At 29.1% G+C, this 14,413-nt stretch overlaps 2 protein-coding genes across 2 annotated transcripts; both read right to left on the reverse strand.

Annotated features, from left to right (window-relative positions):
- Positions 1-7,380: 7,380 nt before the first annotated feature.
- LOC107064637 (uncharacterized) lies at positions 7,381-10,041 on the reverse strand. Its single transcript, XM_015317535.2, has 3 exons — positions 10,024-10,041; positions 9,157-9,223; positions 7,381-8,779 (listed from the first exon to the last, which is right to left on the reverse strand). Exons 1-3 carry the CDS (start codon positions 10,039-10,041, stop codon positions 7,530-7,532), a joined length of 1,335 nt encoding a protein of 444 aa, XP_015173021.2. The 3' UTR covers positions 7,381-7,529.
- A 554-nt stretch (positions 10,042-10,595) lies between these two features.
- On the reverse strand, positions 10,596-12,471 carry LOC107064638 (uncharacterized). The gene is made up of 3 exons (XM_015317536.2): positions 12,358-12,471; positions 11,371-11,473; positions 10,596-10,872 (listed from the first exon to the last, which is right to left on the reverse strand). Exons 1-3 carry the CDS (start codon positions 12,370-12,372, stop codon positions 10,631-10,633), a joined length of 360 nt encoding a protein of 119 aa, XP_015173022.1. The 5' UTR covers positions 12,373-12,471; the 3' UTR covers positions 10,596-10,630.
- Positions 12,472-14,413: the final 1,942 nt, after the last annotated feature.

Here is a 14,413-nt window from a genome sequence, read left to right on the forward strand (position 1 = left end):
ATTCTTTGATGACAATAAAATGTCAATTTTGTTGCAATAAATTTAATATCAACGCAACGAATTAGTCATTACACCTAATAATTTCAAAACTAATCGATTAGAAAGTATTGTTAAAAGGAAGGTAGTACAAGTACGTATTACATAAAACTGTTTGCAAGAAATAAAGGGTAGTATCGAACAAGAATAAAACGATGTTTGATGTTTGAACGGCGTACAAGTTCATCAATCGTGTCTTTCTTATGTATTTGTTACATTCATGTACGTGTAACACCCACCATAAGGAAAAACCAATTGTATTTTTTTTTAAACTTATTTAAATCACATATGTGCTAAAATCAATTAAAATGATTAATTGAAAGTAAAAAACGTGTTTTCATTATTCTTCTTTTCTTTTATCTTTTTTCATTGTTTTCTTACAATTAATATTAATATGTATTTACAAAATATTGTTTAAGTAATACATTAAATAATATCCATTAAGTATAACTGAAAATGAGTAATATTTGTCAGTAACGTTGGAAAATTGGAATTGATTGAAGATTGGATTGAGAATTGGTTGAAAATTGAATTGCAAAGGATTCAAAATAATATCATCTTAATCGTTAATTCGTTATTTGAATCATCTTAAATGAAACGATTACAAGAATATATTAGTAAATGATGTAATTTAATTAATATTTATAAAACTAGTAGATGATCTTTCTCGATATAAGTAATATCGACGTAACGAATAATCTAAAGAACATTAATGCATTTTACATTTACATTTATTGCATATTAGAAAACAGAAGTTGTAAAAGATTCTATATAATAATAACATAGACAGAAAGATTCAAAAGATTCGTTTTCCTGAACGAATACAATCGAAAGATGATTATTACTATAGATACAAATCGATCAGATCGTGACGAGAGGAAAAATCTCTCATCGAACATACTCGATACTTCTTTCCCACTGATTAGCCATGTAGCTTACAAAGGTCGATTTCATGGTGTATACAACCTTCTAATACCGGACTCATGGAGTTCGATTAAAACTGATTATCTTATTGGTAAATTCTCAAGGCCAACGGTAACGTTCGGTGTATCAGTTTCTTAATGGCAATTATCCATGAATGAAATCCTTCTTTCATAGATCACAACTTTCTCTCGTATATTTTGTTTTAGCGTGAATGAAGGAACTTTACGGTATCGTATTAATACATATGTATACTATGTACTTATACGTTCTTACGTGTAAACGTAAATATATATGTATATGCATATATATATTATCTAAAAGGTCGTAATCGAGATTCCTTTGACCTTCGATATTTTCTTACTCTGATATAAATCTTTGTAAAGACGATGTTTGTTAAAGGATGATAAGAAGAATTGTCGGGAATGAGATGGGGGAAAAAAAAAAAAGAAAGAAATTTGTTTCGTGTCAACAATATACTGTACAAATATATAAGATAGGTATAGAATAAAATGAGAAGTTTGAAAATTGATTACTGAACCTATACGTGGACGTAACGGAAATATTGTGTGATGGTAGTAGTACCTTTCTCTCATCAGGATACGACTTATTTATGTTTCCTTTGCTTACATTTCACGAAACGTACTTGAATAAAGTGCGATTCTATCCAGCAATGTTTCATTACGTTCAAGATAGAGACCTTTAATTCACTATAAGATAATTATCACGGATCTACATTGGAGTAGGTGTCATATAACGTGGGAGAGATTATTTACGTTAAACGGAAAGATTTTCGAAATCGCGTTGTTATGTTCTTTTTCAACAAAGTCACTCGAGGATCTATCATCATTAAGATTCATTCATCATCGAATCGTGCAAAAGTCTTGTGTAAATATTATTTTTGTTTTGTTTTGTTTTGTTGGTTTTTGGTTATAAAAGAATAAATAACTGTTACAAGTAGAAAGTTTAAGAGACGAAAAATTCTATTTAATATTCATTTCAAGTAGAGAAATTGAAGATGTTCGATCTCGGGTAAGGCAATGACCTATGAATAATGTATCATCTCATCTCATCTCATCTCATCTCATCGATCTGTCGTAATTATTGATGAAATTCTTTCTAAGTTTAAGATGAAAATATAATCATTGAAGGTCGATATGGATTGGTTAAGAATTTGTCGATGGGAGCGACGGGTCGTTAAAAAGGACCTTGGAAATAGTTTCAGGAAAGAAAGCCTTGAAAATGAATTAGATTCGATTCAATGTAGAATAAGGAATGTGTTTAAACTTTCAAGGTAAACCTGCTGAGAAAATCCGTTCTCAAATTGGGATGATTGGTTAACAAATTGAAAAAAAAAAAAAAAAGAAAAGAAATATAATATACATATAACAGAGAAAGAGAAAGAGAAAGAGAAAGAGAGGGAGAGAAATAATATAAAGTTACGATGTTTCTAACGATGATGATTCTTCTCGTAAGAATTACGTAATCGACTATCGATTAAGATATCGACCAAATCTTTCGACGAAGTTTTTCTTCAAACTTCAAGGGTGATTGGTAGCATTAATAAAATTTTATTTTACATGTTATGCGAGCTATAAAATGATACGCTTATGCATATAAATAAATATATATATATATAAATATATATGTAATACTATCATCTTAAGGTAAATGCTGTAACGCTCGTTGACCTGAAAAGTTATAAGCGACCTCAACGACTCTTCTTCGAAGATACGAACTCTCATTGGAACTCTCTTTTCCATAATTATTACCCAAGCGTGCGTGGATTTCGAAACTTCACGAATATTTTTATATCGTTATTTCTCTTCTTCTTGTATATATATATATATATATTTTTTTTAATTTTTTGATTTTTCTTTTATTTTCTTTTTTTATTTTTTCTTTAAGAGAAGAGAAAGGGCGAGAAGAAAAAAATATATATTTACAAAGGAAAATCCTTCAAGAAGATGAGACACATGATCAATATTCTATGAACGTATACCAGTAACACTCTATTTTCTTCATTCGTGTCATATCATTATTGTTTCTTAGACTCGAATTATTCCTTGCCGATGTAATTATAACATTCTTTTATGCTATCATTCAAATAATGGAAACGTATGAACAAAGTAGTGATAAATTAAACCAGAAATAAATTATGCAAATATAATAATTGATGCGTTATTCGTAGAAAATGAAAGTGTTGTTTCGTCATTGAATACAAATACGAAAAGGAGAGCACGATTTATCAATAATTTGTTCACTTTTTTTTATTAACAATGACAAATATTAATTTGGAAACGTATGAACAAAGTAATGATAAATAAAACTAGAAATAAATTATTCAAATATAATAATTGATGCGTTATTCGTAGAAAATGAAAGTGTTGTTTCGTCATTGAATACAAATACGAAAAGGAGAGCACGATTTATCAATAATTTGTTCACCTTTTTATTAACAAAGACAAATATTAATTAGGTATTATGTATGTTATTTCGATAGAAAACAAATTATTTTATTATTATTATTATTATTATTAATAACTGACATTAGGAACTCGAAAGTTCATTGCCGCAAATACTAAATCCTGGAGCCATTGAGCCATGCTTCCCTGAGCGCAATCCTTCCATTCGTGGTCTTCATATCCTATTTCTATCAGGTCCCTTCTAATCTTCTAATATCCTCCCATCTATGTCTCGGTCTACCCCTAGTGGTCTTTTCCCGTTTGGTATACCGACCAATATTTTCTAATAAAATTATTTTATTATAGGAATAATGTATAAATTATATTAGATAAGATGATTACCCTTACATTAATGACATCTATTAATACTAATATATTACTTGAATAATATCTGATAGTGTGTCAATTATAGTACTATGATTAAATATAATTAAAGATAACATTTTTGTCATCTTTTTTTTTCTCTCGTGCTATTCGTTGAAGAAGTTTCACGAACCTGCATGATCAATGATGCGCTTGATATTTCATCTCATAATAACGATGCTGCAATTTTCGTAAAGAGTCATCTTTAGAAAGTGAAAATGTACGATAACATTTATAATGGGATAAATTACACGATTATTATATACTATATAAATATCTGCAACACATATCAGTATGTGCATGCATTATATATTCAATGATCTTGCTTGCTTTTCCATTAAAAGATGCTTCTCTTATTTATTTATTTTATTTTTTTTTTTATTTTGTCATTTATTATTACAACGATTCTCGACTGTAAAACATGATCAAAGATTCACCATTTATTTGGTCAAAGAAGGTCATGGATTTGGGTCACGAGACCCCGAAAATGTCTTCTCGTATTGCAACAAGCCATGCATACACGTTTTCGATTAATAAATGTGACTCGAAATTTCGTTGTAAAAAATTCAATTGTGGTAAAAAAAAAGAATTGAAGAAACCTTTTTTTTTCTTTTTTTTTTTTTTTTTTTTTTTTGAGTTCATCGATCTTTTAAGCAACGTGTATTATAAATGATACAAAAGTCTTTGAGATTATATCACTGTTTGTTACAAGTTACCAAAAATGTTAGCTGACGAAATATATTTGGGTAGTAAAGTAGTGATAATTTATTGTCACCTTTTTAGAAATTTACCTGGCTTAAAATTAGTTTTCTAATTCAACGTAACTTCTTCTTCTTCTTCTTCTTCACCTTTTTTTTTTTTTTTCAAAAGATTTTGAAATCGTTAGTTTCGCTAAAATATTGCAATATCATTTATATAATAGAATCAACGTAGTAAATCTTCTTTATTTCATTTCACTTAATATTATATTATATTTTATACATAATATATTGTAAATAATTGTATATATATATATAAATGCAATAAATCATTTGATATAACATAGTATAAATTTGTGAATTACAATATTATCACGTAAAAATAAATTGTCAAAAAATTTTTACGAAATTACCAACTAATATTTCGTTTAACTTGAAATATGAGATAAATGAGGATTAACTTTCTTATTGATATTATTCTTAAGAGAAATTATTTGTCATTGGTTCAATGATCATATATAATACCCATAATGACCAAAACCGTGACCAAAGCCATAATATGGATAACCTAAGAAAAAGGAAAAAAAAAAAAAGAAGAAATTAGAATCGATAGAAATCGTATAGATTTGTCATTATATAAAATGTTTAATCAATATGTAAAAATTCTACCATAATATCCATAACCATGACCATATCCGTAGAATGGATATCTGTAGCCATAACCATAGCCGCCAAATGGGTATCCAAATCCACCAAATCTATAGCCGAGATATCCTGGTTTTGCAACTGCTATGCCGACGATGAGACTCAACAACAAAACTATTAACTAAGTAAGAAGTAAAAAAAAAAAAAAAACAACCAAAATTATTAAGAAGAAGAAGAAGAACTATCGTGATGACACGTAACAGAGAAAGTTTTTCATAAGAGAGAGAAAAGAAAGAAATAAAAAATGATATTTCAAAAATTGTGAATATATTATCGACAAAACACGTATCGTGACGTATAAATAAATCTTACCATATAGAACATTATTTATTTTATATATATTTATATATATATATTTTTTAAAAGTCCTAATATAAAAGTAATAATTAATTTTTATATAATCATAGTGAAAAATTAGTCTTACGAGTTTTGAGTAGGCCATCTTTCGTTCGTTCGTTCGTTCGTTCGTTCGTTCGTTTTTCGTTGATCGATCGATCTAACAAAAAGAAGAAGAAGAAGAAGAAGAAGAAGAAGACGAGTACTCTCTCAAAGAAAACTGTCGAGATTAGACACGGGTAATGCTCTTTTATAAGAAAACCGCAGTAGTTTTGTTTATAAGATTTTTTTTTTCCCTGGCTACGGTATTGGTCCGTTCTGGCGGACTTAATAGCAAAGACCTATTGTCATGGAAGATTATACGAATAGAAGACGACGTTATGAAAGAATAATGCATGGCGTGGTCGCACATGTGTGGCTGATTCTGAAGTAAACATAATGTATATATATATATACATACATAGAGTGCCTTGACATCCAAATTTCTTCCCAACGACTATGTCGTCGACGATTCTTGATTAATAACCGTAAATAGCTTGTCTGCTTATTATACAAATAAGAGAGAGAGAGAGAAATAATACGTCAAGCGAAACCGTTGCTTAGTGCATCATAATTAGCGATCATTCAACGATATATGTACTAACCATATGTGATATCGATGTGTTAGAGAGTTAAGAATGAAACCTTCCTGTCACGAGTATCGTAAGCGAAACAGAAATAAGAGAAGAAAGACGAATGTTTGCCCTACTGAAAATTTATATAATAATATTGAAAGAGAGAGAGAGAGAGAGAAAGGGAGAAAGAAGAAGAAGAAGTAAAAAGGAACATTTAATTATAAAATGTAGAAATATACTGTGAGTTACAATGATAACGCCAAGTTTAATAGTATCTATTGCGTATGGTGCAGGGACGCGTAAAAAGACCATAGTATGATGTAAGTCGACGCAAACGATTAATGTTCAAGTTGACAGCGAAATGTCAAATGCAATTTTACGAGCTATTTTTATTGCTTATCTTTCTTTCCTACTCTATGACTTATTTTCATTTTAAATAATCCATCATTATTTTCAATTTAATTATTCACATTATTTATTACTTAATTCGATAAGAGACAAATACTTGTTTTCTTCTCTTCTTTTAATTTGTTTGTTATTTTTGTTTAAAAGTCTTTGTGTTTTCTATTTTAAGAAATATGCGAAGAGAATTATAATTCTATATAATCACATGCACAGTTCGTTGCATAAACGTTTGTTGCATACGGTCGTGATCGACGACATAGATATAGTAAGTCTTCAAGAGAGCAACTTAAATCCCATGAAAGAAGAATATTAGTAGATCGTATATGTTTTATATGAACGTGTTTTTATATTGTTGAGTTAAGTATAATCACAGGATAGGGATTATCTCGATGTATAGTGGGAACATGTCAGCAGGTATCATTACCATGGGAAACGGTTACCATTGAGTCTGAGATTAAAGATTTGAACGCTCCTTTATTGAGTATCGAGTATCGTTGAACTTTTCTCATTCTATGATAATAGCAAGTATACTTACTTATTTCCTTTTGTCATCTAACAGACACGCTAACGAATAATTAAACCTCTAGAAATAGAATAAGTGTGAGATAGGATCAAAGAGAATGAATAATCATTATGACACTCAATTATTTGATAATCTTTCTATTTATATACAAATTATCGAATTGGTTATATACATCAATGATAGAAAAAAAGATCATTTTATTGAATATAAATATATTAGGTCGTCTGAAAAGTTTCTTCTATTTTTTTTTTTTTTTTTTAGTAATTTTACAGACACAATATTTTTTAGGTTGAATAATTTAACGTATAGAACAAGATAAAATATAGAGTAGAATCGATATTATTTAGTAAAATAACGCAAAATAATATTAAGCATGCAATATTGTTTAATTTATCAAAAAAAAAAATAAAAGGAAGACATTTTCGGGAAATTTTGAGAAAGATCATAAATTCTTCTTTATAAATTAAGCATTAGGATCGATATGATCTAATTCATCATCGGCAATTCGTTCATTTTCTGAACCATCTTCAAAGGGAATCGTTGGAATTTTAGTTTTATATTCTAAATTGGAAGCATCTATCGTTTTCTCCGTTTTCTCACTCGCCGAAATAGTTTCCGCGTCTTTGTTCACCTGTGTCTCAGAATTTCCTCCACCATTATCATTATTACCATTTTTATTACCATTTTTCGATTTCGGACCATAATTATAAGGACGAAACGGTCCAGGATAAAAATCATCGTAATATGGATAATCATAATACTTGTGATAATAAGGATCGTGATAATGACGATGATCTACGGAACTTTCATTGTAATCTCCATGATGATAATATCCTGGACCAAATTTGTAAGGTGGAGGAAAATCATAGAAAGGTTTATAACCACCATAAATTGGTCGACGATTATCAGGTTTTGGACGATCCGATCCATTTTCTTCTTTAGTTTCTTCCTTGCTATTGTTATTCTCACCAGAATTATTGGATTCTGTATTTGGTCGTCTGCCATAATAACCATAGGGATATTTGTAACCTAAGGGATGATGATAAGGAAAGTGTGGACCAAATCCAAATGGTCCAAAGTAATGTCCATCTATTGGTAATGGACTGTGATGATATCTGAGATCACCTCTCGATCGTCGATCTTCGAAAGATGAATAGCCATTGAATTCGTTCAAACGATTATACGGTCTTCCAAAATTTCTATCGTTAGAAATTTGTTCGTGAGTTCGATAAATAGAATCGAAACGACCTGGTGATTCGATATTTTCATCATTTGCTAAATTTCTAGTATTTACTGGACGACCTAGATTCAAATTTCCACGTAAGTTGGTCCTGTCATCTCCATCGGTTGGTTGAAAATAATTATTTGGGCCGTTGTAAGGGTCGTAAAATTGTGATTGTCGATAACCAGCATTGTCAGGATAATTTGGTCTCTCGTAAGGATTGTAAAAATCATCAGCCTGTCTTCTGACGTTTATTAAACGCTTATGTTTATTAGCGTTAATTTCTTCTTGATAAATTTCAGTAGTTGTAGCTTGGTCAGTTTTGTCTTTGTTACTTGGTAATAACCTTGGAATCCTTTCAGAATTGATCTTAGTGACCGATGATAGTTCGAAAAATGATCTGTTAGCTCGATTGGTCGGAAAATCCCCGAATAGAGTTGGTGTCAGTACTGAAGCGACGTTTTTAGCGAAGGTCGTCAATATGTCGGAATCTATAATAAAATTTAGTTAGCAATAGTTTTTTTTTAATCGACAAGATTCTTTTTTTTGTGTGTGTGTGTTTTTTTTTCTTATAAAGGTGGACCTATTTTTAGAAGACACTTAAAGAGTAAGATATTTGGGAATTTAAATAACTTGTAAATTATTACGGTCTGGTCAAGGTAACACGCTTCGGATTAAGATCCGGTATCATTACAAGATAAAAATAATTTAAAATTCCATGAAATCATCGGATTACGGAGAGATAGAAAAATTCGAAAAATTTCTAAGCAAATTCGTCGGAACGAGAAATATTTTTCTTTTTTTATTCTTCAAATTGAATTACACATGATTTTTGTCATTATTAAAATATTCTAAATAATTTACTTACTGATCGTGCTTTTGGCAGCACTTCCAATATTCGACAAATTCCACAGTGTTACGTAACATAGGAATATCTATAAAAGAATAATTATTTGTTCTTACATATATTGATTAATCAAATGAGACAGTTTAAGGTGTTCCTAATTTAAACACAAGGAAGTTTTCACGGTTAGGATATTTTTTAATGAATAGATTAGGAATAGAGAATAAAATGACAAACATTATCAATGTTCCATTCAACGAAGCATAAACGTCAAATTAAAAGGACGAGGGATAAATCGTCAGTGAGTCCCTTCGTGCGGAACCTTCTTACGTATATGCCTATCCTCGATTGCGTCTTCACGGAAAGAGTAAAAGTATTTGTTTTTTTTTTTTCCAAATTGTTTAGGATCGTTGGTTTTAAGGATAATCAAAGATATTCGGTGCACACGCTCATCGATCGGGAGAAATCACGAAACGCAGTAACAGGATGCAAGATTAGCATAATATTCGCGTTTGCAACTCATTTTTAAATCATTCTAAGAATCACGTCTGTCTTTAATGTGCATTGGACTAAAAACAGGAACTATCTTTCTAGGAAATCCGTGTTAAAAGGCTAAATCAAGAATACGAAATTGTATCGTTTAGAAAAATAGATTAGAAATTATCATAAATCAAATAATAATCGAGTATTATTATCTTATATGAAACACTCTGATTAATATGATGTTAAAATATTTAATTACATTGTTTTAATTATAATTCAATTATTCTGGGATTTTGTAACGAGCACCGAAGTTACACTTTGACGATTGCAAGATTTTGTTTTAATGAAAACATGTAATTAAAGTATGACTTATTGTAATTAATGTTAGTACGCACATTAGATACTCACGTGCAGACCGTAATGCATCGTGCGTGGGATTGATGACGACTAAGGTATATGCAACGACTCCGATGTCATTTATACTTTCCTCTCTCTAAACAATTCTGTGTCCCTTTTGTTTTTAAAATATAATACGAGTGTATCAATTTATATATATATATATATGGATTTGAACGTATAATCGGCATTTCGATGCAATTACATGGTTCAATCGTTCGATGCTTGCAACTTACTTAACGCACGAATAATAATTGTAACTACGTATTTTCTACATTATATCTAAATAAATTATTACAATTCTTTTTTATTATTATTAATATTAATATTATTATAATTAATATTACATTCTAGTAAGTCAAAACATATGGCGTACATTTGTATTTACAATAAAAATGCATCAACGTTCGTTAAGCTGTGTTAATATGTAATATGTGAGAAATCATTTAAAAAAAAAAAAATATATATATATATATATATAACATTAATTTCTATTCGTTATTGAATGCTTGCGAAATGGTAGATAACAGATGATGAAGCTCGAATCTTCAATAAAAAATATATTTCTATTAGATATAACACGATGATTCTCAAGAAGAAGATAATGACGATGAACCTTTCAAAATCCAATTTGACTGATCGTGCCGATGACGCCAGGTGCAATTACACCTGGAAGATTATAAATCTGAACAGGTCGCGTTCCATGTGATACTGCCAATCTTGTTGCTCTAAAATTGGGTGTCACGATCACAGGTTGAATTGCTTTCATGTTTGATAATTTTCTTGATTGGAACTCTTGTTGGTTTGAATATCTTGGATATTTTGCTAGCATACCTGATACACTCCCATAAGGAATACCACCTAGGAATTAATAAATAATATTTTTAAAGTGAAAACTTCTTTAGAATCAGGGTGATTTGAAAATCGTGAAACGGTAGAACGTGAAATCGATGAAACACAAATAATTAATTAATTAATTAATTAAATTCTATATATTAAAATTCATTGTCACAATATGTTTGTCCACTAATAATTTCGAAACTACTCAACTTATTTTAATGACATTTGCTTTTATTTCACGTGATTTAAATACATTTTGCGTATATTCTAAAAAGATATAAATATAATATATAATATCTACAATAAAAAGAAACAAATAGTTTTAATTAAAGTAATTTAAATTGTTTAAATAGATATAATTATCATAAAACTATCTCGAGTGCTGTAATCTAGAAGATTTAGTATGAAACCAAAGAATATTCCATATTCTTTGACAAAACCTTCTGATATAATGAATAGATTATCAAAAGATATCGTTATAGTAGAAATCTGTAGTACCGATTATTTGGACTAACTTACCATATGCTAATCCGTTTACCATCTCAACGATTCCTGCGCTATCCGGTAATGGCGCTGCTGTTGATAGATGAATCAACTGCATTGATCCAAATAAAAAGAGGATCTACATATATGAAAGAACAATATTTCTTATTTATTATTGTATATTTTATATTTAGAATAAATTTTGAAAAATTAATGAATTAATGAAAAAATTAAACGTAAAATATGTCGATAATAAAATTTATATTCGTTAAAAAATGTAAATGTTTTCTCGCTACGCTTGATTAAGTTAATATATTGCTATATCTTTTAGAAAGCATATGACATACAAAACATGTAAAACTATCTTGTAAAATATCGAACAAATTATATAATATTTCGTAACAGGCATGAATATTTCGATAGTTGAACAACGAATTTACTTTTTTTGATATTTTCCTTATAAATCGACGAAATCAATTATTATATAAAGTATATATATATATACATAATCTAACATGGTCCCTTTCTTTTGTCTTAAGTGAACGTAATATTGAACTGTGATCATGATTATTCAGATTAAAGTAGTAAGAAAACGCCCCAGATCGAATTGCATCGCGACAAACAGATCATGGTAATAAAAGTTAATTTACCATGAAAGAGGTTTCTATAACGTTCGATTAGAATTCTTACGCTTTTTTTCGAGCTTGTCCACCCAATCATTGATATCACCACTGTTACAACAGTTTAATTAAATATAATAAGATTTTTTTTTTTTATAAGAAATCAACACACCACCGAAAACACGAATCAAACTTGAACTTCGTAATATTAAAAACAATATGAGAGAAGAACAATTATTAATCAATCAGTTAATTCAAAATAACAACTCTATCATTATTATTTAATTTAAAAAGAAAATCCACTAATTTCTTAAAATTATTTGATAATAGGATTACTGGGAACAACCAAAAAAAAAAAAAAAATTCGGTAATAACATATTATAAAAGTCACTTAAAAAAATACCTTAGTAGCAATCATGTCGTCGTTTTAAATGATACTGTTCAACTAACTAACAGACCAAACTAGGGTACAAAGGCAAGGATCGAATTATATAGACTGCGTTGTATTACTGTTGACCAATCGAACACTAGTGTTCCCTTTCAATTTACCGAGGACTTATTTATCGTTCTCTAGGATTTTATCAACTTGTGTTATTCTATGCCAACACATTCGTTACTGTAATACAAGTATATATATATACATATACATATACATATTCTCCTACCCCGAGGTACCTTAACCTTGAGAAAAGTGCGGGGTTCCTCTCACATCCTATTTATACGTAAAATAACTTTTGTCTACAACATAATCAAGGTTTTATTTTTTATTCACGTTCATATTTACTTACGTTTATCTAATTATTATTATTATTATTATATTTATTATAAATTTCTTGTGTTTTTTTCTTTCTTTATCTGTAAAGGATCTTCATCCCTTCTACTTAGAAGTAAACTCTCGATGTCCTTTAAAGATAAAAATATTGAAGAAAAGTTTCTTCGTTAGAACAGGTTTTTACGAATAATTTTGATTACAGTTTTATGATTACCCAACTGCTTACGTTACGGTAAATCTTTTTCATGTTACAACCAAGGTATTTTCATGTCTTAGTTTCATATCTCAGGATTTATTCCAATATGTGGATATAAGTAAACAGATTCAGATTCCTTACATTTCTTGTTATTTTCTTTTCAAATGAAATACTAAACGATATTCGAATTCTCTTTCAACTTATGTTAGTCATGATTTTCACAATACCGTAATTACGTCGATCGTCTTGATACGTTGTGCCATTTATATTGTTGTATTATTACACACACACACACATACTATAACAGCATTGAGGCTAACCGCATATGTACGATCGATTGACGATACTGTCAACCGATAATCTGATGATTATCGATGTAACGTTCATTCTTCTTGTCTTAGTCTTTGTCTACTATATCGATACTAATGAGAATGTTTGTGTAATTAACTTGTAATTATTTAAATGTATGTAGGTATCTGTGTTAAACGTAATGCTGTGAGAACTATAACCAAAATTGGATCAAGGTTTCATACTGTTGAAACATTAAATGTAGTTACGTAACTCTTTTCATGTGACCTCGGGTTAATATTAATCATTTGAAATTCTTCATCATCGAAAATGAAAAATAATGAATTAAAAATTGCTCTATTTATTCATAACAAAATAATAGTTATACACACAAAGTGTACAAATATATATATATATATAAAATACAACAAAAGAATGATTAAATAATACATTCATTGTAAACTACAGTAATTGAATATTCGTATAAGAGATTGAATATTAATTATTTAAAAACAATGAACATTTTTATTCGATTACAATCATGAGAATAAAAAAATTAACACGTTAACAGTTACCTACGTTGTTCTACGTAATAATACAACCTTTGTTCCGGATGATGTATAAATTTGATAGAGGATTTCATTTTAATATTTTCTTTTTCTTCTTCTTCTTCTTCTTTTTCTTTTTCATCCTTCTCTTTTATCTGTTTTAAATTTATATTCCCATCTTCAAATTTACGATTGTTCCTCGAATATGGTTCCAAGGTTTGTTCCAATGGATTGCCTATCAGATAACTCTGAAATCGTATATTCAGACAAAAATATGAAGACATTATTCGTGATCGATAATTTTTCGAACTTTTTATTCGAATAAAAATTGTCTTAAAAAATGTTCTAAGACTGGGGTCGGCAACCTGTGGCTCGCGAGCCACATGCGGCTCTTTGAATGTGAAACTGCGGCTCTTTAGTTAAAAGAGTTTAGTAAAAAAAAGGAAAAAAAAATTAAAAATCGTTCTGAATTGATTAACGAAACGAGGAACCGATGAGTAAATAGATTAGTTTTTTTTTTTATTAAAAAGATTTATTTATGCGAGTTATGCGAGTATTATTTATTTTATTGACAAGAACAAATTTGGTAGCTCTTGAAATCTTTGAAATTTTGTAAATTTTGTAAATTGTAATTATTGGCTCTTCCGACTCAAAA

This window comes from Polistes dominula, unplaced genomic scaffold (genome assembly GCF_049000335.1).
Source record: "Polistes dominula isolate Pdom_NZ unplaced genomic scaffold, Pdom_raw_medaka contig_33, whole genome shotgun sequence".
Lineage (NCBI taxonomy): Eukaryota > Metazoa > Arthropoda > Insecta > Hymenoptera > Vespidae > Polistes > Polistes dominula.

Coding starts and splice junctions, on each gene's coding strand:
- LOC107064637 (XM_015317535.2), bottom strand. Junction 8,780..9,156: donor TGCTGCCAAAAGCACGATCA/GTAAGTAAATTA, acceptor ATTTTATTATAG/ATTCCGACATATTGACGACC.
- LOC107064638 (XM_015317536.2), bottom strand. Junction 10,873..11,370: donor GGTAAACGGATTAGCATATG/GTAAGTTAGTCC, acceptor ATTAATTCCTAG/GTGGTATTCCTTATGGGAGT.